Consider the following 24257-nt stretch of genomic DNA (forward strand, 5'->3'; position numbering starts at 1 on the left):
TTCTCCTTTTGTGTTTATCTCTCTGCCTTCAGCCTCTCTGGCTCCAAATTGTAACCTCTTGAAGGTAGGAAGCAGGTCCTCAGACCCAGAGCCTCTGGGGAACTCACAGGGCTGGCTGACAGTGTGCGGTAACCTGGCTAAGCTCACACGCAGGAGGCATCTAGGGCAGGCTGGCAAGCGGTCCATGCCATGCTGTGGAAGCACTGGCCCCTGCAATTCTTATTATCTGTGCTCCCCCAGCAGGCTACAAGAGGCTGAAACTGGGGAAGGAGGGCTTCCTCCCTGCCCTGCCCAACCCCTCTCCTTCTCTCCCTCTCCCTCCCTTCAACCTGCTTCTCCTTTGTGCTCTGACCGCAGAGCCCGCCCCTCACCCTATGAGCCATCTCTGGCTGCCATGCCCTTGCCCCATGCCCCCCTGGATCCCCAAAGGCCGCTTCATCACGCCTCAGCTCCCTGCCCCGCCTCCCGCCCAACATGTGCGGAGCCCATGGCCTCCTGCCAAGGCCTGGGGCTGCCAGCAGAGGCAGAGACAGAAATCTCACCGCTCGGTAGGTTTTCTTCTGCCCAGCGTGCTTGGGGGCTTTGCCTGGCTCTGCGGAGCTCTCCACGTGCATCGAGTAGATGATGTCAAAGAAATCTTCCACCACAGCAACCCGCTTCAGAGAGATGCCCTCGGGCTCCGACAGGCCATCTGCCCCCTGTGACAGGATGGACAAGCGGTGTTAGTGTCAGGGCTGATGGTGGGTGAGAGCTGGGCCCTGAGGCCAGGCCACAGGTCAGGGGAGGGGGGTAGGGACTTTGCTGCTCCCTGGCCCAGCATGGCCTCCAACAGTCTGGCTAGAGGTTGGAGAGAAAAGGGCGCCCGCTGGGTCTGGGGGAGGGTACCAAAGTCAGGGTGGCTGAGGGGCTCCTAAATCTACCAGCAACAATGGGCAGAGGAACACGACAACACCAGTACAAATTAGGAAACCAAGAGGCTCAATGTTCACAATTCAGACAGATTGTGCCAGACTCCCAGAGAGCTCTCGAATCACACGCTGTGCCAAGACCATCCTAGAAGTCTCTGGGGAGGGGGAGTGCTAAATAGATGCGGGGCCCCATCAGGAGCTTGCCAATTAGCAGTAACCTTTCACTGTGGTCCTGGGTCGGGGTCCCAGGGGACCAGCTCCCATCACCTGGGTGGCTCCTGCCTTCGCCCAGGCCTTTCGGAAGAGCTTTTCACTGCTTTCCTCCCTCCCCACTTCAGCAGCTGAAGCCAGCCACTGCACCCAGGCTCTTTGTGTGGGGAGATGCGCAGAAAAACAGGCTGGAGGCCATGTGGACGTGGCAGGGGTAGGAGCCTGATGGCTACGGGCCCCAAGCCTCTTCTCAGGCTGGCCCAACAAGGTATGCCAAGGTGAAGACTGAGTTCCTTGCAGCGGCTGCGGTGGAGAGCTGTGGGAGGCACCTGAATCCCCGCCCCAGGCGCCACACCCCTGAGGAAAGAGGCCTTAGGGAGACTACAAGGCTTGAGTTCTAGGTGAGGCCAGTGCGCCATGAAGGTGTTTCCCTGGCCCTCAGAATACGAGGTCCACGGATCTGGGGACACCAGCTCTCAGCCATCATCTCCCTAGGGGAAGATTGGGACGGCTCTAGGGGACTTCAGAGATCAAGAACAAACAGTGCGCAAGGGGCTGGATGATGCACCCAAAGATACAACTCTAAGACAATCCCTCCCCAGAGGAGGCATGCTCAAGGACAGCAGCCCTGTGGAGGTGTGGGATTCATCTGCTGGCTCACACCAAGAAAAACGCCCGGCACATGGGGGGTGATGGATGAACGACTGCAGTTGAGCAGGCAGCTGGCTACCAGCAGCAGAGCCACGCGGTGTGGACATGCTCCACCCCACCATGTAGGGGCCGTGTGGCCCTGAGTAGCTGGTTATCCTGCATCTTTGAGCCTCGCGCTCTTCATCTATCAAAGGGGAAGAAAGCACCCTATTGCCTACAAACTTCTATGAGGACAAAACGGGAGCGGGCGCAGCACTTGTACCAAGCCTGGCAGGCAGGGCTGTTCCCATAAACACTGTTATTGAGGAACGCTTTGGAATGAGTGTGGTGGTGCATGCCTTCATGTATATCTCTGTGAGCTTGGGGCCAGCCTGGTCTACATAGCAAGTTAGACATTCAGGGATACATAAAGAAGAGAGACCCTGGGGCTGGAAAGAAGGCTCAGGAGTTAAGAGCACTGATTGTTCTTCCAGAGGAATGGGGTTCGATTCCCAGCACCCACAACTGCCTGTAACTCCAAGATCTGGCACCCTCACACAGATATACATGCAGGTAAGACACCAATGCACATAGAATAAAAATAAATAATTTTTAAAAAAAGAAATGAGACCCTGTATAAAAAAAAGTGCTTTGTGACTGGCCAAGTTTCTGAGTGTGTGACAGAGCTGCACTCTACAACTCTGGGAGGTTCTGATGGTTGGGACATGCCTGGAAACTGGACAGGCACAGATAGCTTAGGCCCTCAGACTTTGTAGTTGAAGAATACAGGTCTTAGCAGCATGCAACAGACAGGCTTCTGTTTTATCCCTTGGCTTTCCAGACAGATAAGCAGCGATGGTAGAATGGGAAAGCCTTTTAGCCATCGGCCAGCTTGGGGCATCTGTGGTATGGGCTGTTGAACCCTAGAACCCCCGGGCATCTCTGTATGATGACTCTGGGCTAAGGCCGCACCTGCCTGATACAGCTCTCTTGCTAGTCAGGATCTGTTTCAGTGGGGACCCCTCAAACAGCAGGCATCTGTGTAGGCACATATGTGTGTGTACAATGCACGGGTGCAGGGCGGCTACATGCTGGTCCACCATCACTGCTCTGCGCTGTGGGCAGACTTCCAGCTTCCCTGGTGGTCACTTACGAGATGAGCTATGAAATAATAACATGTCTTTCCAGGTTCAAACTCGTCAGAACTCACTTTTACCTCCTTCTCGGGGGGAGGGGGGTTCCCAGCCCTCTGAAGTCCTAAACTGTCTTTATGGGCTCAGCAATGGCCAGCTTGTTTATTAGCTGACTGGTAACTGCCAGCATTTGGAGATCTTCAAATACTGCCCTGACAGAGTTGAGACAGTTCTGGCTGGCCTTGAACTCACAGAGATTTTGTTTTTAAGATTTATTTTTATTATCTGTGCATATTTTTTATCTGCACATATATATGTGCACCACACATGCGAAGAGCTGTGTCAGACATGCTGGAACTGGAGTTACAGTTGTGAGCGGCTATGTTTGCTGGGAATTGAACCCACATGCTCTGGAAGGGTAGCTGCTGCTCTTAATCACTGAGCTGTCTCTCTAGTCCTCCTGCTTCTACTTCTACAGTGCTGGGCTTACTAGTGTGTGCTACAAGCCCAAGCTCAGTTATAGGGAATTTCTTTAAAAAGACACTGCTGGCTGTGGTGGCACAAGCCTTTAGTCCAGCATTCAGACAGCAGAGGTAGGTGGATCTCTGTGAGTCTGATGATAGCCTAGACTACATAATGAGTCCCAGACCAGTCAGGGCTATACTGTGATAACAAGTCTCAAAAACAAGCAAATAAAATCCCAGTTTATTTATGTGTTTGGATGTTTTGTCTGCTTAAATGTATGTGCACCCTGTGTATGCCTGACGTCCACTGAGGCCGAAAGAGACACCAGATCACCTGGCACTAGAGTTACAGTCAGTTGTGAGCCACCATGTCAATGCACGTAACTAAACCCAGGCACTTTGCAAAAGCAGCCAGTTGAGCCATCTCCCCAGCCTCCTCTAATATACCTTTTTTTTAAAAAAGGGGGGGTATTTATTCATGCACATGAGTGCTCTATTTTGCATGTATGCCTGCACATGACAGAAGAAGGCATCATATTCCATTACAGATGGTTGTGAGCCACCATGTGATTGCTGGGAATTGAACTCAGGGCCTCTGGAAGAGCAGCCAGTGCTCTCAACCGCTAAGCCATTTTGTGCTTAGGAATTTGCCTTTGTCACTCTGATCTAGTCAGCTACAAACTGAATCCCAGGAGATAATATTCACACTCAGAGATGTATAGTCTTATTTCATTCTCAAATAATATGCTTAGGCTGTCCTCAAACTTGGACAAGTAAGTTTTTCTGGAGTCCAACCTAATGTTTGTTAGGTGTGTTAGTGCACACCACTAATCCCGGTACTTAGGAGGCAGAGGCTGGTGGGTCTCTGTGAGATTTTTATTTTAAGATTTATTATGGATACAGTGTTCTGCCTGAATGTATCCTGCCGGCTAGAAGAAGACACCAGATCTCATTAGGGATGGTTGCGAGCTACCATGTGGTTGCTGGGAATTGAACTCAGGACCTCTGGAAGAACAGCCAGTGCTCCTAACCTCTGCGCCATCACTTCAGTCCCATAATCTCTGGGGATTTGAAGTTCACCTGGCCTGCACATCAAGTACCAGGCCAGCCAGAGCTACAAAGTGAGACCTTGCCTCAAAACACAAACACACAAATAAAAAACTCCCCAAACGAATATACCTAGATAGAACAGCAAAAGATATTACCGAGTGCCTGCCCTGTCCCTGGCCTACCCTCCCTGCTATTCTTAGGTACACTTGGGTAAGCAGTGGCTTTGCACCTGGTTCGGTGTGACCATAAAATTATCCCAGGGAAACTTCAAGGGAACATTTATCACTAACTCCCTCTTTAAAAACTGATTGCTCAGCAGGGCGTGGTGGCACACACCTATAATCCCAGCACTTTCTGAGGAGGAGTTCAAGGACAAGTCCAACCTCGGCTACTTAGTGAATTTCAGACCAGACTGGGGGCCATATAGGAAGTCAAAAATTAAAAAAAAAAAGACTAATTACTTATTTTCAACCTTGGGTCTTGTCTCTGGTAGGGGAGGGCCTGTAACAAGAACTCAGATCACACAAGGTTAGTCCTCTAGTGAGTTGGGGCCACCTGGTCATTGTGTGGGTGACACCCTAAAGGAAGAACACCAGAATGTACGTCTGGCCTTAAACGAGAACCCCAGGAAGAAGGTAACAAAGCAATCTGTCAGCAGTCACAAGCCCTGCATCCATGAAGGTCATGTGACCTTTCTGGTAAATGCTGCAGGAGGGGCATTCCTTCTCTAGCTGGGAATACAGACAGGAGTTAAGGGGACACAAAGTGTCTTCCTGATAGCCTTGGGAACCTTGTCCACCCCCACCCCCTGCCCTGGACTGATGATTCTGAGTCCAGGGCCTTGTACATACCAGGCAGGTGCTCTGGTTCTCCTTAGCCTTGGGATGCCTCTGCCCACCCACTTCTGCCTAGGACCCAAGTCAGCATCATCCAGTGCTGAGAAAGGAATTTCATTTTTCTTATGGGACTGGATCAGAGGGGACCTGGCCTCTCCTGACTCTCCCAGCTTCCAGAAATGCCAGGTGGGAATGATGGTAAGAAACTCTATAGCATTTCATGGGAAAGGACATTGGGAGATTTTTCTCTGTAAGAAAGAACATTTCCATGGTAACATACTAAAGAACCATCCAACTCCTGAACAACCAAACAGACCCAAACTAACCTAACTGGACATGATATTCATTTTGAAAATTGTAGAACTACCAACTTTCTTAGACATTGCCAGTTCCCTTAAAGCTAGCCCATTTGAATTCTGATCCAGAAGTTGGTTTCCAAGCAACTGAAACAATCACAAAATGTCCACTTTAATTGTAACTGATGTTTCAAAATATTTAGAACTCTGATCCTCCAAGTGTGGGTCCTACATAAGCAGCATGAGAATTGAGCAGTGGTGGCACACACCTTGAATCCCAATACTCAGGAGGTGGGGGAAGGCGAATCTCTGAGTTCGAGGCTACTCTGCTTTACAGGCTACACAAGAGAAACCCCATCTTGAAAAACAAAAACAAACAAAAGTTTAAAAAGGGGGGCTGGAGAGATGGTGCAGCTGCACTGGTTACTTTTCCAGAGGATCCACATGGCAGTTCACAACTGTCTGTGACTCCAGTTCCAGGGGATCCAACACCCTCACACAGACATATATATGCAAGCAAAACACCAGTGCACATTAACTAAAACATACAAAAAAAGAATCATATGAACAGTTGCTAAAAATGGATGTTTGGGGGCTGGGGATATGGACTAGTAGGTAGAGTGCATGTCTAGCATGCATGAAATCCCTGTCACCACATAAACCATACATGATGAGTTCCACCCATGATACCAGCACTTCCAGAGTACAGGCAGGAGTATCAGAAGTTCAAGCCAATTTTCACTGTACAGGGAGCTCAAGGTCAGCCTAGGCTACATAAGTAAGATTCTGCCTCCAAAAACAAACAACAAACAAAACGCACATATTTTCATAGTCTATCTCAGTCTACCAAGCCTTTGCTGTGAGGTTTTAAAAAGTCTATCCCAAACAACGATAATGCAAAAAGATTTTGAGAAATGCTGATTAGAACATCTCCACAACTGAGACATGTTCTGGGCTTCCAGGCCTTGTGTGTTAATGTTTTCATCTCTAGCAAAGGCTTCCTATCCCAAAGGGGGGGGGGCGAAGACTCCTATTGGGCAATGTTACTATATATTCAAGAAATCTGCCCAGAGACTAACTGTGGATTACAGGGATATGGACAGGGACCCCTGGCAAGCCTGATCCCGCACTTTGACTTCTTGGCAAAGTTACTTTAGGAGGGTCTTGACAGGGATTTTCTGGATTGCTCAGTTTCTTCAAGTGACCAGAATACTCATCAAAAGGAGATTGCTATATACAGGGCTGAAGACCAATGAGAGGAACCAGTACAACTCAGCCAGCCAGTAAGCTCCTGCCAAGTGACCTCAAGGCAATCTTTGGGAGTATTCCTTAGGTCAAGCCCTCTGATGGAATCTTGACCATCTCCCACAGACCCCTGGTCTTGACAGCCACCACAGTACAAGTGCTAATGGACGGCAGTTCTGTCATCATCTGTAGTAATACATTACATACTTATCGAGGTGGGAACACCGTTTCAATCCGCAGGGCACCTTTCAGTCCAGCACCATCACTGTAATAGGGCACCATGCTTCCCAGCCACAGGAAGGCCATGGTCGAGAGGATGTTGCTAAAAGCAGGAACATTTCTCAAGTGGGCTCCTCCTAAGGGAGAGGAAGGAACCATGGAGAAAGTCCTTAAAATATGTGGTCTTGGTGCATTCCAGATCCAAGTCTTAACGAGGCATGAAAATCAACAGGATTGCTGCTGGAGGATGGCATCAGTCAGCAGAACACACCCCAGGGGAAAAACCTTTGGCTTCCACTTGTGTGGGAGTTTGGGACTTCAGGGGGTTGATTGCGCAGGCAAACTCAATGATGCTGCTCCATCCCATCTAGGCCAGCTAGTAAAGAAGCTGAGAACACAGCAAAAGGCACTGGCCACGCTCCTCCCAGATACTGACAGGGCTTGTTCCCCGCTTTAATCAATTTGACCAGGACTTGAATTTGGGAAGTTTCAGGATAAGGAATTGCCTAAGTCTTACTCCAAGCCCTGAATGGAGCTTAAAAAAAAAAAAAAAAGAACCCAAGGGAGGAGTCAGCCCCCTGCAGGGGAGCCACAGAGGGGTAGGGAGGAGGTGGGGAGATCTTAAAACCACAGAAAACCGAGAGATGGAAAAGTAAAATGAGAGAGCTTCGCCAAAGCTCTGAAAGTCTCTCTCAGAGTCCCAGGAGCAGCTGGTGAGGATTTGTAAGGGGCAATCAGACGGCCAAGAAGGGCCCTGCTCAAATATGAGTGACGATGTTTATTTCTCCTGACCATATTACCTAACTGAAAAGAAGCAATCCCTTCAAAATGAGGCTCGCCCTGGAATTCTCTGGCCCCCAGTGCCACCGAGCTCTGAAGACCTGGATGGGGCAGAGGACCTCCCCCCATAAATAAATGCATATGCAAGGCACGGAGGACTCAATGTAGCACCTGCCTCTTCTCCACCCTCGTGCTCAATCTCCAACTGTTAGTGCGGAGCACTGCCACCGAGTCGCACCTGCCATCTGGAACAGCCTCACATATTCCAAGACCTCCTTTCTGCTTCGCTGCACCTCTATCTTCTCTCAAATCACGCCGAGGACGGACATGCACTCCCTGGGCCACTGAGAAATTGCCCGGGATGGACCCCAAAACCACAGCGAGGTGCCACATCCTTCAAGATGCTCCCAGTAGCCTTTTCCTTTTCTGCTCTTTTCTCTCTCTCTCTTTCTTTTTGGTTTTAACTCTGGGGTTCTTGACAGGGTAGGGGAAGGGGAGGGAGTGCAGCGACCCAAAGCAACGTTTTTGGGAAAGAGATGGGCTGGGGAAATAGGTGACAGACTGGAACGAAGTCCTCCTTGGGAGATACTGCACGGTCAGGGGTTGGCTGCAGGGGTCTGGCTGATCTGAGCAATAAGAGTGCTCCTAGAAGTGAGTCAGAACCTGACGACAGGCCAGCCCTGCCCTCAGACGAGGAGGGCTGCGCCTCAGTTTCCTCAAGTGTGAAATGACACCATATGCACCATGGCTTTTACCACCTCACACAGGAGGGCTTGCGGGAACCCCAAACGAAGCACAAACATGCCTGCCCTCTCGAGACATTCATAAATGACCGCTGTCGTCACCACTGCAGGACGGGCGCCCTCTGAGACTCTGGGGTCCTGCTTCCCTCGGGAGTCTCGGCTCCCGAGGACTGGGATTGGGGACCGGACCGCTGAATGGGTTCTAGGCAGAAGGAGGAGGCACTGAGCCCGACAGGTCCCTCCGGACCTAAGCGGGAGGCCCGGGTACGCTAACGAGCAGGGGGCCCCAGGTGCGGGCCCCACCCCAGGCTGGGGGGGGGCGAGGGGGAGGGGCGCGGCGCGCGCTAATGACTGTTGACAGCGCGCGCAGGGGCTGGGGGGCCGCGCGCGCCGCTGACAGCTGCTAGGGCGGGATGAGGGGCAGGGGTGAGACCGCTCGCTCGCGCTCCCCACGGCGCACGCGCGTGTGGGCCCCCCCTCCCGGAGAAGGGGCGGGAAGACAGGCGCGCTCACGCGCGTGCGCGTGCGCGCGTGTGTACCGGCCCGGGTTCGGAGGGCCTGCTGGAGCGGCTCGCGCGGCTCCTCGCGGGCAGGCAGGTAATGAGAGTAACCATGGCAACCCACCAGAGGAAGTGTATTCTGCAGGAGACGTTAATCCCCTCTCCCCGGAGCTGGGACAGCCTGACTTTCCATTCTCACACAGTAATTAGATACCAGCTGTCAGTGCAGGGGGGACGGCTCCGCGGCTGCAGCCCGGCTGGGGGGGGTGCACAAAGGGGTGGGGGGGACGTGGGGAGGGGGGCCGTTAAAGACACAGGGACGCTTTGCGGCCGTGCGCCCAGGGAACCCGCCTCCCTGCGCGTGCCCGCGCACCTGGAGACCCCGCCCGCTCGGGGGCCCCGCCCATCCCACGCGCACCTGCTGCGCGCGGGCCCGTCCACCCTCTCCCTCCCGGCTCCTGCCCCGCCTCCTCGCTCTCCACACACCTGCCCTGCTCCGCCCTCCATCCCGACGCTGCCCACCTGTCCTTTGTGCGGGGCGGTACCACTGGAACCTTCAGGGACTGCCCACTATGTGCCAGGCGCTGTGCCAAGCCTGGGCTCGTGCAGTCCTCCCAGACCCTCCGAGGTAAGCGCCTCACTGCTCCTCTCCCAAGGCTCAGCGGGGTGTGGCCATTTGCCCAGGGTCATGCAGACTTGAACACCCATCCTGATGGCTCCCATTTGGCCACGGAACCACAATGCCTTCCCTTCACATCTGTGACAACTCTAGGACCTCCCAACTACTCTGGGGGACAAAACAATCACACTGGTGGCTGGCATCGTGATGCACCTACTGTGTGCCAGACATTCAGTGCCTCATTTCACCTTCCAGAAGCCCAGGGGATTTATCACTCTCATTTTACAGGTGAGGAAAGAGATGCAGAAAAGTGATGCTGGCCTCCACACCCTGGCAGCCCTACTCAGGGATCCATGCCCATAACCCACCTCTGTATTGAGGGGGCTACAATCCAGCTCCCCTCTTTCCCGTTTCTCCTGGCTCAGCTCACTCACGTCCTGTCCCTAGCATTGTTACAAGCCACCTCTCCTAGTCACTGAAAAATCCAGGAAGCTTCTAGGCCTGAAGCCACTGTTCCTAATTTATGCCCAGCCTTCCAGGTCTCAGCCCAGTCACTTGGAAGTCATTCCCTCCCCGTTTCCCAGATAGAAAAACTAAGACAAACCAGGGCAGGAAGCTGGCCTTGGGATGCTTTAGGAAAGAGGTCAGTCCCCCTCAGACTCAGTTGGACCCAGAGCCTCCCACCCCACAATAAGGGGGGCATGCCAAGGAAAGGCAGGAAGTTCAGATAAGGAGAGCCAGCTCTTGGGACCAATGGCAGCTAGTGTCTGGGGCAGGAGAACGCTATTTGATCCCTTCTCCACTGCCCTGGCCATGACCTCTTCTTCACCTCCCCCCTCACATCCCTGATGGACAAGGCAGCCAGCACCCTGGACTGCAGCACAGAATCCAGTGTTCCCCAATTATGCTTCATTCTAGTGAGAAAAGAGGGTGGGGAGGCTAGGCCCAGGGCTTTAGGGACAGGGTACCCCTGGGGCAGCCCCGCCCTATACAGGGGCCTTGGCTTAGCAGCCTCCATCTCAGGGTTTCCTGCCTCTTCTCTCCCCATCTCTCAGTAGCAGAGCAGCCTAAATTTGGCTCGAGGAGGGAATGGGGGAGGTGGCAGCAGGCGGGTGCTGTCAGAGGCCAGGGCGTAGCTCCCGTCTAGCCGGCTGGCATTTTTGCTGTCTGGAGGAGGGCAGGGGGGCCTCCGGCAGGCAGCCCTCTCCCGGAAAGGGAGATGTTCGTACCTTCTGACACACACTGAGTAATGTGCAAACGACATGCAAACTGAGTTTCAAATCAGCATCTCAGCCAGAGAACAGCTTGGTGCTGCTTTGAGGATGAGAACAGGGCCAGCAGCCTCCTTGCCAGGGGCTCGAGTAGGGGTCAGGGACACAGCTGGTCTAGGGCTGGGCCTTAGGAGAACTCCCTTTCTGGCCAGTTACAGTGGCTGAGTACCAGCCCAAAGGCAGGGCCTTGACTTTCTCTGTCTGCACTGCCAGAGCTGAGCACTCCCTGTTGCATGGTATAAGCAGCCACCTTGTTCAAGTCTGACCCTGGCTTGTCCCTGGACAACTGGGCTAACTCCTCAGCGGGGCACCGCATTCTAGACAGCCACAGTGCACAGGAAGTGATCTGGAAAAAACCTGTGCTTTAGAATCAAACCTAGATCCCAGGTTTGGTTGAACATGTGAAGCATTCTGGTCTTAGTGCCTCACATCTGGAAAATGGGTTCAGAACCTCACGTCCACGGGCTGGCTTCCACACTGTGGGCATACTACAGGTCTTCACGGGCTGGCTTCCACACTGTGGGCATACTACAGGTCTCCACGGGCTGGCTTCCACACTGTGGGTATACTACAGGTCTCCACGGGCTGGCTTCCACACTGTGGGCATACTACAGGTCTCTACGGGCTGGCTTCCACACTGTGGGCATACTGAAGGTCTCTACCAGCACTCAGACTCTGCATGCCTCTGTCCTACCAGCTCTGGTCCTCGGCTTGGGTTTTCTTATCTTTAGGTAATTGTGAGCACCTGGCTCTGGTGACCTTGGAAAGGTGGGCGGGGGGGGGGGGGCTGCCTGCTCTGAGACCCAGCAGATATGTGACTGAGGCAGTTCTTCTTTCCAGCCCTCCACCATCATTGCAAATGACCAGGAGGGGTAGGCTGGCCCTCCACACTATCGGGTATGGGGAGTTGGGGGCCCCTCTTCTTGGTAACTCTGTTTAACCCTAGATAACTGCTCTCCTGTTCCCTCAGTTGGCACTGATATGAGCTGAATCCAACTTCCTGCCACCCAAAAGCCACTTCCTGCCAAACTTGAGCTGATACCAGAAGAACTTGTTTTCTGTACACAGAGCAGTCCCTAATGGGGTTTCTGCATTGGCCAGTCTACCTGGTAGGGCTGGGTGGGGAGGAGGGGAACTCTGCCCTCCTTACCTACTGCACCCACCTGCCGTGCCCTAGCACAGCTTCTGTGCTTGCCAGCCTTCCCAACCAGGTATTCCGCTGGGCCAAGACATTGTTTAGGCCATGGCACACAGTCTGACCCAGCCGCATACAGCCAGTCTGAGAACACTATGTGTGGGCGAGGCCATCGGAAATGTGAGTGACTGTCAATGCACGATAGCAGTCATAGCTGCATACATGAACATGACCTCACAGCCACACAACCATATGGAGTCACGGGACAGTCTCACACACAGTTAACTACAGTCATACTCACAGTGCATGGTATCAGAACCCCTGGCTTCAGGCACATGCACAAGGTGAGCGTGAGTGTGTCCACACTCTGAGGTCTGCCTGGGCAGGGGCTGGAACAGCACCACCACCATGTACACATTACAGCCCAGTAAACCAGGGTTTTTCTGAGACAGGGTTTTTCTGTAGTTTTGGAGTCTGTCCTGGAACTATCTCTTGTATGCCAGGTTGGCCTCAAACTCACAGAGATGCACCTGCCTCTGCCTCCCAAGTACTAGGATTAAAGGCGTGCATCACCACCGCCCAGCTCAAGTGAACCAAGTCTTAGAAGTGTCCCATCGAGGCACCAGCTGCTCACACTGCTGTTCCAGCCAGCCTGACTGCCCCCCCCATCTGCACACGTACTGTTTCTTCAGCCTGCACTGCTTAGAACTGTCAACTCACACAGCCCTTCCCACAAAACCCAGGGAGTCCCTGTTCATTTCTTCAGAGTCTGGGTCATTCACAAAAGAGCACACTGCTTTAAGGGACAAGGAGATGCAGCCTTTGGTCCTGGCTGCAGCCATGTTCTGTTCTGTGGCACAGAACAGGTGCTCAACAACTATTTCAGAATCGAAAAGACTACTAAGGACAGAGTCTGGACTGGAACCCAGGACGCCTGAGGCTGGAGCTCATTTCTGTGCTACTATGCTTTTCAGGCTGCCCAAAGGCCCTTTAGCAGCAGCGATGAATGAATGAATGAATGAATGAATGACCCAAGCTCTCAAGAGCCTAGGCCAGTGATCCCCAGGCTAACCTCCTTCATTTTCTGGCAGTGGGGACACGAGCCAAGCTCCAGGCCCCTTGGATAGTGGCAGGGCTGACGGCCGCCTAAAGCCGGCTGTCAGAAGCTTGTCTGGCCAGAGCTGCCAGCAGAGGAGACCAGCTGGCAGTGCAGGGTCCATCGTCCCAGGCCTGGAATCTGAGACGCCCTCAGAGGCCCAGCTTCTCTTTGGGCCCCCACAAACTGGCCTTTGTTCCTGGGCTAGCCAAGACCGGCAGCTTGGGCTTTCTCTCTGCCTGCGGCACCCGCGCTGAGCTGGCGAGGTAAATGGGCCAGCCTCCCCTCTGTCCGTGCCCAGGACGTTGCTTCAGGACTAAATGGAGATGTAATTTTCTATACAAATCCATGACAATTTAGACGGAGTGATTGTAATTGGCTTTTCAATGGAGGTTTTGTCCAGCGCTGGTGGCTAGAACTGGGTGGCCTGTTTGAGGCAGGCTCCATTTAAATGACAATAAAGCAATAATATTGAGGACTTGTACAACGCCCAGTGTCCCTCCTGAGCACTTGGGGAGCCTCATGTTTATGGATCTGCTCCTTCCAGGGCTGTCTGGACAACAGGGTGCTGGGGGGTCACTGAGGCTAGGAGAGAGGTGGCTGTACCTTTGGGTTTCAGGAAATAACTATAGAATGGCTGAGGCAGGGCCCATATCCCCAACTATCTGTTCCCTCATTTGTTACACATCCACTAGCCAGTACCTCCCAGGGCTGAAGGCTAGCTCAGGTGTTGGGGTGCTAGTAACCTCCCAGATAGGTCAGAGGGAGGAGTCTGCCATGCCACAGTATATCAGTGTGGCAGGCATGACCAGGCCCCAGAGAGCATAAACCAAAGTCTGACCCTCTTGTGACTGGCTTCCCAGGGCCTATCCCTGAGTTTCCCAGCCGAGGTGGTGCTGTAGATGTCCCAGAGAGGATGGAATGTCTTCAGGGCTCAGCCCAGTACCTGGCATGTGATTGCCGGAACTAAGGGCTCCTGCTCAGGCAGACTGGCTGGTAACCTCAGGCAGGACATGTGACTAAATCTTCTCAAACTTCCATTGGTTTCTCTTTAAAATGGGGCTTTTAGGGGAACTGACCCCATGGGGTTCTGAAGATTAAGGCAAGGGCGTGTCCAAGCACTTAGCACAGGCCAGGCTCCAAGAACGACAGCTTTCCTGACTACAGCTCCTGCCTCCAGCAGCTTCTGTGAGAACAGTACTGAGGGGACCCACAACAAGAGGACCAAGCTGACAGGAGCCATGGTGGGCCGTTTCTGCTGCCTAAAGATGCAATGGGAAGGAGTGATCTGGAGGAGGCTGTGTGAAAGAAGGCAGCGCAGAGAAAGCGATGTTTGGCTGGACCGCTTTGCCAAGAGGAAGGGTACCTACAGTGTTACCAGGAAGGTTCTGCAGCCTGGTCACTAGAAGGAGAGATTCCCACCTGTCAGTGAGTCACAAAGACTCTGTTGAAGAGACAGTGTTCATGTCACTATAGAAGGCAAGCAGCCTGGGCAAAAGGCCAGTAGGTGGGAAAGCAGCTGCCATCATAATCATAGCAATAAGTCAGAGTGACTCACTATGTAGCTCAGGCTGGTCTGGAACATGTAGCAATCCTCCTGCCTCAGCCTCCCAAATGACAAGTATAAGCCAACAGAGTCCTTTTGGCTGTTCATAGAGAATGGGCTCTGGAGAAAGGGATAAGAAAGAGAACAAGAAGGCTTTAGAGCCGTGGGTGAATCACTGGAAGAAAAGTGTCAGATCTGAGAAACACAGACACTGGGTAACTGTGGGTGGATAAGAAGGCTCTGGCAGGGGGTGGGCGCCAGCACCAAGGGACATGTGGCCATCGAGGTGGGAGAAGCTGTATGTAGCTAGAATACACGCAGGGATAGTGGGAAGGGGCGATGGAGGGCCGGCCCCTCCTGCCCACGCCAGGCCAGGACTCTGGAGCTTATTCCTGAAGGCAGTGGGGCATCAACATCAATTTTCTCCAGGCAGGAAAAGACCATGCTGAGATTTGTGGTTTTTGAAAGATCATTTTGGTGACAGGGTAGAGGGTAGGAAGTGGCAGGTAGGTGAGGCTGAAAGGAGGGAGAGAGGGAGAGAGGGCCGTTAAAGCGGCACTCAGAGGCCTCCGGAGCACCCAGGACATCTTCTAACTCTAAAAGCAGAACACTGCTTTTCTCAGAAAGGACAGTAACAAGGCCAGGGTCACACAGCGAGTCAGTGACAGACAAGACAAAAGCCACCACGAAGAAGTTTTATCTGAACTGTCAGTCCAGAAACTACTGTGTCACCAGGAGGTGGCACTGTGATTGTTCCCATTTTCCAGATGAAGAACCAGAAGCTCTTCAAGGCTGTCACTCACTCACGTGGGGACCTGCAGCTGGGACTGGATCCTGCAGTCTGGCTCACCCTACACACCAGAGATCCTAAGCAGGAGGCCATAGGTCCAATGGAGCCATGAGAGTGTACTACAACTTTAAAATTATTGCTATTATTAAAAAGTTGAAGAAGACCACAGAAGGAGAAAGCCTGAAATTAAGATCTCTTTATGTTAGCATCCTCAGGGATCTTGTCTATCTCCCATCATCTCAGAGTGACACCAGATTCACAACAACAGTTTGAGCCTCTTCTCTGCCTCCAAACAGTCAACTGGATAGCTCTGAAAGATAGTATCCAGGCATTCTCTGGGAGACCACAGGAAAATATATGCTTATTCAGTAAGCATTTGGTCCTTTCTCTCCTGTGCACAGCCCCAAGCCCTCAGCACTCAGCCTGCTGCACCAAGGGCCTTCTCCACTGTCTCTGGCTCAAGCCAGGCACCTGGAGGGATCCTTAACTCTCCTCTCTTCTTCACCCACTTCCTGCCTGTTTTCATCTTGGAGCTCTATCCAGTATTCAAGGGCATCCTACCAACCTTAGGAGCCGGGGAGAAGCATGTGCTAACGGTTCAGGGCCAGCCTCTACACTCCTGTCCAGGTCTGTTTTGTGAAAAGGGCAGGACAGAGCAGGCCACGCCATTCCCATTATCCTTCCATCCAGATTTTGGAGTTTGGCAAAAGCCTGAGTGAGAAGATACTAGGTTAAAATTCTAATTCCTGGCTGGATGTGGTGATGCATGCCTATTCCAGCTCTTGAGGGCAAAGACAGGCAGATCTCTGTGAGATCAAGGCCAGCCTAGTCTACAAAGTGAGTTCCAGGTCAACTAGAGATATGTAGTGAGACCCTGTCTCAAAAAAACTGTTTCTTCTTTAATTGCCAAGCTGAAGATATGGCTCAGAAACAAAGGCACTTGGCTAGCAAATATGATGCCTGGCCCAGGACAGGTGGAACACAGCGAGAAAGTGTGGGTATCTAAAATGATGAGTTTGGTTTTCAGTGCCCTTGGTCAGGTCCGAGTTCCGTGAGATGGCCCCACAATATCTTCTAGGTCCTGGCATAAGCAAGTGCTCACGACGCATTTGCTGAAAGGACTGGTGATGAGCGATGAGCCCTCCAGATCTCCTGAGAGCCTGAGCATCCATTCATTCGGAAGGCCTTGGCATTCCCAGTCAGAAACAGGACGCATGCTCTCCTGCCACGGCCTTCCATCTTTGCACCAACCACCACACGGACCATGCACTGCGTGCCAAGCACGGGCCTAAGATCCTTATGCTCTCCACTGTGAACCCAGAAAGCAGCAGCAACTACTTCTTATGGCTGAGTAAACTACAGCCAGGAGAGGCTAAGTGACAAAAATGGCCAAGGTCACAGAGCTCATAAGTGGCCGAGCTAGAATCCAACCCGGGCTGCCTGACTCCTGACCCCTCATCCTTCAGCATTATTCAGGTCGCTCCTCAAGAAGAAATAAGGTCTAGAGAGGGAAGACTGTGCGGGTTGCAGATGAGGACATAGTGAGCAGGACTGCCAGCACCATGGTGTGGTCCAACTTTCCCAGCTATGACACAGAGACTTATTCATTATGAAAGCTTGGCTTTAGCCTAGGCTTGCCCCACTAGCTCTTATAACCTAGGTTTTACCATGAGGCCTTTAGTTTTCTCTCATTCTGTATGTCCGACTCCCTCCATGTAGACTCTAGTTGGCGCCTTCCTGTGCCTCAATTATCTTCTACTTCCTCTCTCTGCCCAGAAGTCCTACATCTCCTGCCTAGGTATTGGCTGTTCGGCTCTTTATTAAGCCAATCACAGCAGTATACGGTACACAAGTATCCCACAACACACGGCCCTTCCCTGGCTTCTATTATGTATTTGACGTCATCTAGATCTTTAGGCTTTCAAGCTACTCTGGAGGCTCCCACAACTCCTACCTTGGAATCAAGGCAAATCTGATATTCCTACCACCACCACACCTGCTTGACTATGGACCCTGCATGCAACAACACCAACATTCCAGGCAGGACTGTCTGCTTCTGCAATAGTGGCTCCACCACTGGGTAAGAGCAACAGCCTTCCAACTGGATTTAAGGCCCATTCCACAAGAGGAAGGTTAAGCCTGGTACTGTAATCCGGAATAAAAACCTGTGGCTGGGGATCTCGTAGGTCCCAATAGGAAAGCAACTTCTATTTTTTTTTCTAGATAGATGTGATGTGCCTGTCAATCTGCCTTCTAAACATGTGTATTTATGCCCATAGATCACTGTTATCAGACTCACTCATGACCACTGGGGAATCTCCTGAGAACTGTTACCGTGACATGTGGCCTGCTTTGTAGCCATAGTGGACACCTACAGTCACCCCCTCCAAGTCTCAGGGATAACGGCAGAAGAGTGGGCCAGAAAGAGTGTAAGAGCCAGCAAGTCCCTGAAACTGACCAGATCCACTAGGCCCCTCCCTACCAGAGTCAGCAACAGGAGCCGAAAGCGCTTTTCAGAAGGAAGCTGAGCTGCAAAGAAGACTGACCCCAATCCAGCTGCCTGGAGGAAGCAGAAGCCAGCCAGGCTGCCTTAGACCAACTGAGATACACGCAAGGACTTCAATGGGTTGAGCTGCCAACAGGCTGTGCAGTGAGCTCCAGATTCCCAGTTTGTGAGCTGTCACCCATGCTGAGGTGGGCTTTGGTGATGCAGTTGTCTTTGAGTCACTTCTGCTCTTATAAGTAACCCCTCACCCATATTTCTGGAAGTAACCCCCATAAAACTCATTAGTTCAGCAAACTGGACTTCAGTGGTGTCTGTCCGTCTGGTCTGCTGAGGGGACTCTGTCTGGAGTTAGTAGACTGGATGTATGTTGGGTCTCCCCGGGAAAAGTTTTGTCACACAGTATCCTCATGCCTGGAGAATCATGGCAGTTGGTGCTCTTTGTAAGACAGAGGGCAGCACTCCCATGAGGAGGTGGAGGCACCAGGAAGGTGCCCAAAGACACTGCCTGAGCAAGGACTGAACCCAGTCTTATATGACTTCAAGTTAGACTTCTAGACTTCTAGGATGGGCTTTGGCTCAGTGGTAGAGCACACTTTCTGTGCCCACACAAATGTGATATCCAACTCTCCAGGTATACCTGCCAATCTCATCCTTCTGGTAGTTCAGAAGCAGCCAAGACCCTCTAAAGATATAGGGACTGATTGGGGGAGTGGAAAGACAAGAGTCACACAGACCATGTGACCTTAGCTCCTTGTTAGGTATGAATTTTCTTTTTTTAAGATTCATTTATTTGTTATGTATACAGTGTTTCTTTCTCCATGTATGCCTGCACACCCCAAGAGGGCATCAGATCTCATTATACATGGTGTAAGCCACCACGTGATTGCTGGGAATTGAACTCAGGACCTCTGGAAGAACAGCCAGCGCTCTCAACCTCTGAGCCATCTCTCCAGTACCCACGGTATGGATTTTCACTCTGGCTTTCAGGATGATTGTTTAGGGACCAAGAACACGTTCGAATGTTTGATACATGGCACCCAGAGTCATCAGTGAATGACTCACATTTTAGACACAGTTGCTGGTAGTGACAGCTGGTGCCCCATGTCAGTGGAGGGAAATATGGCATCATGGACCCAGCAATTCTACTTCTTACTATACACACCTGTGTGGGGTGAACATCTATATTCAAGATGTTCACTGAAGTCTTGTGAAAGCAAAGTACTGGAAGGATTCTGAATGTCTATCAATGGAAAATGGGGTAAATAAATTATAGTATGTCCATAAAAGTGAGTATTATACAGATATAAAAAAGAATGAGAATGTCCTTTTATGCTCTTACTTGCTCTTGTGCCAACAGTGCATAGATTTACTGCTCAGGAAAAAAACAACCTGAAGAATGGAGGGACTGAAACTCTTAGATGAAAACATAAAGGAACCTATGACCTTGGATTAGGCAATGGTTCTTGGATGGTGACACACAAAGTATAAGCAATAGGAAAAATCAGACAAATCCAACGTCTTCAAAATGTGAAACTTTTGAGCTTCAAGAAAATAAAAGGCAGGACTCAGGGATGAGACAGGAGCTCACAAGTTTAAGGCTAGTCCGGGTGATGTATTAAGAATGCTGAACCACGGTGGTGGCACACACCTTTAATCCCAGCACGTGGATCTCTGAGTTCAAGGCCAGCCTGAACTCTACAAAGTGAGTTTACTAGGGTCTACAAGACACCTAGGCTACAAAAAGAAGCCCTGACTTGAAAAACAAAAACAAAACCCAAGACTCTCCTGAGAGAAACACGTATGAGCGTACACACACACACGGGGAGGAGGGACTGAATGACTTATCCCTGTCCTTGGAATGCAGGCCTATAACCCTAGCTACTCCGGAGACCAAGGCAAGAGGATCCTAAGTCAACACCTACCTGGTGGGGTTGGCAGGATGACTCAGGTGGTAAAGCACCTGCTCGCCAGACTAACAACCTCAATTGAATCCGCAGAGCCCAATGAGAACCAACTCCCACAAGTTGTCCCCATGTTCCCATTCACACCTACACAAAATAAATAAATGTTTTTTAAAAAAGAACAGTTTAAATCTGCCTGAGAAACTTAGTAAAATCCGGATTTTTAAAAAAGAAAAGTAAAAACCCAGCTGAGGATGAACCTCTGTAACTCAGTGGTAGAATACTTGCCTAACATGCACGAGGCCCCACTTCAATCCACAACATGGAAAGTAAGAGAAGGGAAGGAAGAAGGAAGACAAGAATGAAGGAAGGGCAGGAGAACTCACAAACCTGAAGTAAATATTTATAAATAGTTCATCTGAGGGGGACATCTATCTACCATGTGTAAATGCTCTCACAATTCAATAGTCAAACAACAACACTTTTTTTATGAGCAGCAGATTTGAGCAGACCTTCTCCCAAGTCAAGTATATAAATGACCAATAAGCAAGATGATTAACATCATCAGCTACCAGGACATGTGACATCAAAACCACAGTAAGGGGACTAAGGAGATAGCTCAGCAGTTAAGAGCACTGGCTGTTCTTCCAGAGGTCCTGAGTTCAATTCCCTGCAACCACATGTGGCTCACAACCATCTATCTAGAAATCTGGTGCTCTCTCTGGCATGCAGGCAGAACACTGTATACATAATAAATTAATTAAAAAAAAACACAGCACAATATCTCACTCCTGCTAGGATGGTCTAATCCAAATGACAGAGAATACTAAGTGTTGTCAAGGATACAGAGAATTACAGCCCTGGCAGGCTGTGATGCTAATAGGAATGACAAGTCAAGTCTTTGGAAAGAGGGCAGTTCTTTAGATAGTTGAACATGAAGTAGCCATGAGACCTTAGCAAGTCCGTTCCTAAGTATAAGGAAACTGAAAAGTGTGTGCCCACTAAACTTTGCACAAGACTGTTCACAACCACATCACTTATGGTAAGCAAAATATGGAAATAACTCGTGTCCATCATCTGCTAAATAAAATATGGTATATCTATAAAATTAAATATTACTTGGCAATAAAAAGGAATGAATGAGCCGGGCGGTGGTGGCGCACGCCTTTAATCCCTGCACTTGGGAGGCAGAGGCAGGCGGAACTCTGTGAGTTCAAGACCAGCCTGGTCTACAAGAGCTAGTTCCAGGACAGGCTCCAAAACCACAGAGAAACCCTGTCTCGAAAAACCAAAAAAAAAAAAAAAAAAAAAAAAGGAGGACTGATACATGCTGCAACATAAAGAACCCTAAAAACGAAAGAATCGAAAGAAGTCTGTCAGGAAAGATCAGGCAAGTCTGCAGGGCCAGAGGCAGATTAGTGGTTGACAGCCTCAGGTCAGGGCTGAGAACAGCAAGGAGTGTGGCTTTAGGGGTATGGGGAGTCTTTCTGAAGTGATGAAAATGTGCTAACAACTGATTGTGGTGATGGTTCAGAACATAGTAAAACACACTGCATTTGATATGAGTGAATTGTGCAGTATGGGACATATATATGCATGCAACTTAAAAATCATAGACAACATACTTAGCATAAAGATAAATCAGGGATGTCAAGACGGCTTAGTAGGTATAGGTATTTACAACCATGCCAGGGACCCACATGGTACAGAGAGAACCAGCTCTCTCAAGCATGCATACCATGACCTCCACAGGCATACCATGGCACATGTCTCCACACACATACACATGCACTAAAGAAATAAATGTAGCTTCTTTTAATTAAAAAAAAGAAGAAACCAAACTCAGAAATATCCTTGCCTATGTATGTATCCATGAATCATCTCTAGAGAGACCAAGAAGGCCCTGGTAGCCCCTGGGAAGAGCAGAAGCAAGACCAGGAGGCAGCCTTGTTTGTTACTGTATCCAATGAATTGGTTTGTGAGATAATGAAATTCTAGTACACGAGAAAATGTTACACTTTGGAAGAAAAAACAAAAACAAAAAAAATCAGTAGCTTATGACTCACTGGCCCCTGGCTAGAGGATAAGTTGGGAGGGGCGGGTAGCTCTGAAACAGGGAGCTTGCAGAGGGACCCCGCAATCTTTAAAGTCTGCCAAAAGGGCCAACACACATGCTCCCTCTCCTCACACGGGCTCGGCTTCAGCACCTGTTGCCACCAAAAGTTCCCTCTAAAGAGCCTGGAGACCAAAGCGGAGGCTCAGAAAGGGCAAGCGAGTGGTGCAGAGCCACACAGCCAGAGGTAGGTGCATCTCTGAATCTCCGTTCTAGCCTGCTCCCATGCCTTGGGGCCTCAGCTACAGCATCTGCCAACAGAAGTGCTCTGAGCCCTGGGGGAAATTACTATTCCCCGTCCATCAGCCCACTCAACAGGTCTGAGCTCAACAGAGGAGGGCTCCTCAGGAATTCACCTCAGGTCAGCAGAGGTCCCAGGGCACAGGGAGCAGTAGGCCACCAAAGGTCATGCAGCAGGTGCACGGTGAAGCCAGAAATGGAAGACACAGAGTCCGAGACCCCGCCCCCACCCCAGGGTCAGACGTACAACCGTTCAGAAACTCAGGCTGCGATCCTCAAGAAATACACACTGCGGAGTATGGGGCATCACAGGACTCAGTAGCCCACATTCAAATGAGGCCACGTGATCTCGGGGAAGGGGCGGCACCTCTCTGGACCATTTCTGCGGACCATTCACGGGGTTAATAGTGTCTACCTGGTAGAGAAGGGGTTAAGCGCTAAATGAAACAAGCTGTCTACTACACAAAGTGGGGTCATCTCCCAAACCCACTCCAGAGATCAGGATCGTCCGTTCACCACAGACTGGAGTCCTGGCAACTGTTCTGCTCTCCTGGTCGACTCTGGTGTGTGTGCAGGGACCAAGTGCATGAAAGCCCCAGGTGCCTCGCACTCTGGATATGACTCCTGCTGACATCACCAAGGTAGGCTCCTTATCTTACTGATGGAGAAAATGAAGTATGGAGCTAAAGGGACTAAGAACCAAGGTCATACAGAGCCAGCTCCAAGACACCCCGGCCCATCATCCTGCGCTGCCCATCCCCCACAGCCCAGGTGGGGGCATCCATCTGCCCTCAAGCCTTCCATGAACCCTCAAGAAGCCACATGGGCAGGTGGAGGCTCCAGGGGGTCATGACCCCTTCTTCAGCCTCTGATGCTGAAGGGTCAGCGATGCCAGGCCCGGCCAGGCCTCAAAGGCTGCAGTATGGAATCTGGGCTTTGTCCTAAGAGCCCCTGGAGAGCCACTGAAGGGTTTCAGGCTAGGCACTGATATGGTCTGATTTATGTTCCAGAAGATTGCTCTGGCCGCTGGCGGAGTGGGGTTAGAAAGTAGAGAGACTGTGCCGGCTGACGTAAAAGGCGAGGCTGCTGGGACTCAGGGCTGGGACCCAGCTTAGAGCCAATGTCTAAGAACCAATGTCAGAGGGCAGGTCAGCTGTCTGCAAACAGAAACAGTGCGTTCCTCCTCAGACGGTGAGTCCCCCACCTCCAAACATGTAGAAAGCAGGACTGACCACATCCCAGAACCACCTCAGGGAACTTCGTGGGCAAGACTACACTGCCAAGACTGAAAACCGCTTCCTCCAAGAAGTCTTCCTGAGCCTCAAGGTCAGGTCCACAGCCCTTATGCTGCTCCGTTAGATTATCCTGGGTAATTGGGGCCCAGATTTCCTCATCCACATGATGGGCAAGCCCACTTGGCTCTGGATTCCAGTGTAAAGCAACGAGCCTGGCACACAGTAGGAGCTACTATATTACCTTCTTCCCGCTTTCTTTCTTCCTTAAGGCAGGTCCTTACTATAGCTCAAGCTCTGCAGGCCACGCTGGCTTTGAACTCATGGCAATCTATGAGTTCTGCTCCTGAGTGCTGAGATTACAGGTGTGAGCCACCACACCTGGCCTCTTCCCTTCCCTTTTCTTCTTGTCAACACCTGGACTTTCCTCTGGCATCCTCAGTGCCCATCTGGAATGGCAACGCACAGTAGGTAGACAGTTCTTGATTGAAATCTCCTCAGGGCAGAGCTGAGGACAGAAACGACAGCGGCAGTCTGAGGGCCTGCTCTCTCCTCGGCACTCCACAGAGCTAGAGGTAACTGCTTCCATCACCCTGCACGCCACAGGAGGTCTCCAGACAGCAGTACCAGCCCCACAGCTGTCAAACAGTAGAGCACCAAGCCAGCATGGTTCCAGCCTGTAGTCTCAGGCGGCTCTGACAAGAAGATTGGGAGTCCAAGACCAGCCTGGGCTACATAGCAAGAGCCTGTCTCAAAACAAATCAAGAGGGGCTGGAGAGATGGCTCGGCGGTTA

At 51.2% G+C, this 24257-nt stretch overlaps 1 protein-coding gene across 2 annotated transcripts in view; it reads right to left on the reverse strand.

The window, feature by feature from the left end:
- The window catches only part of Nol4l (nucleolar protein 4 like), a 119440-nt gene that overhangs the window by 72390 nt on the left and 22793 nt on the right, over positions 1-24257 (reverse strand). For both annotated transcript variants that reach the window (XM_075962567.1, XM_075962566.1), the window contains exon 2: positions 543-698. In XM_075962567.1, coding sequence (XP_075818682.1) covers positions 543-698 — 156 coding nt within the window. The remainder of the gene's footprint in view (positions 1-542; positions 699-24257) is intronic.

This window comes from Microtus pennsylvanicus, chromosome 2 (genome assembly GCF_037038515.1).
Source record: "Microtus pennsylvanicus isolate mMicPen1 chromosome 2, mMicPen1.hap1, whole genome shotgun sequence".
NCBI classification, from domain to species: domain Eukaryota; kingdom Metazoa; phylum Chordata; class Mammalia; order Rodentia; family Cricetidae; genus Microtus; species Microtus pennsylvanicus.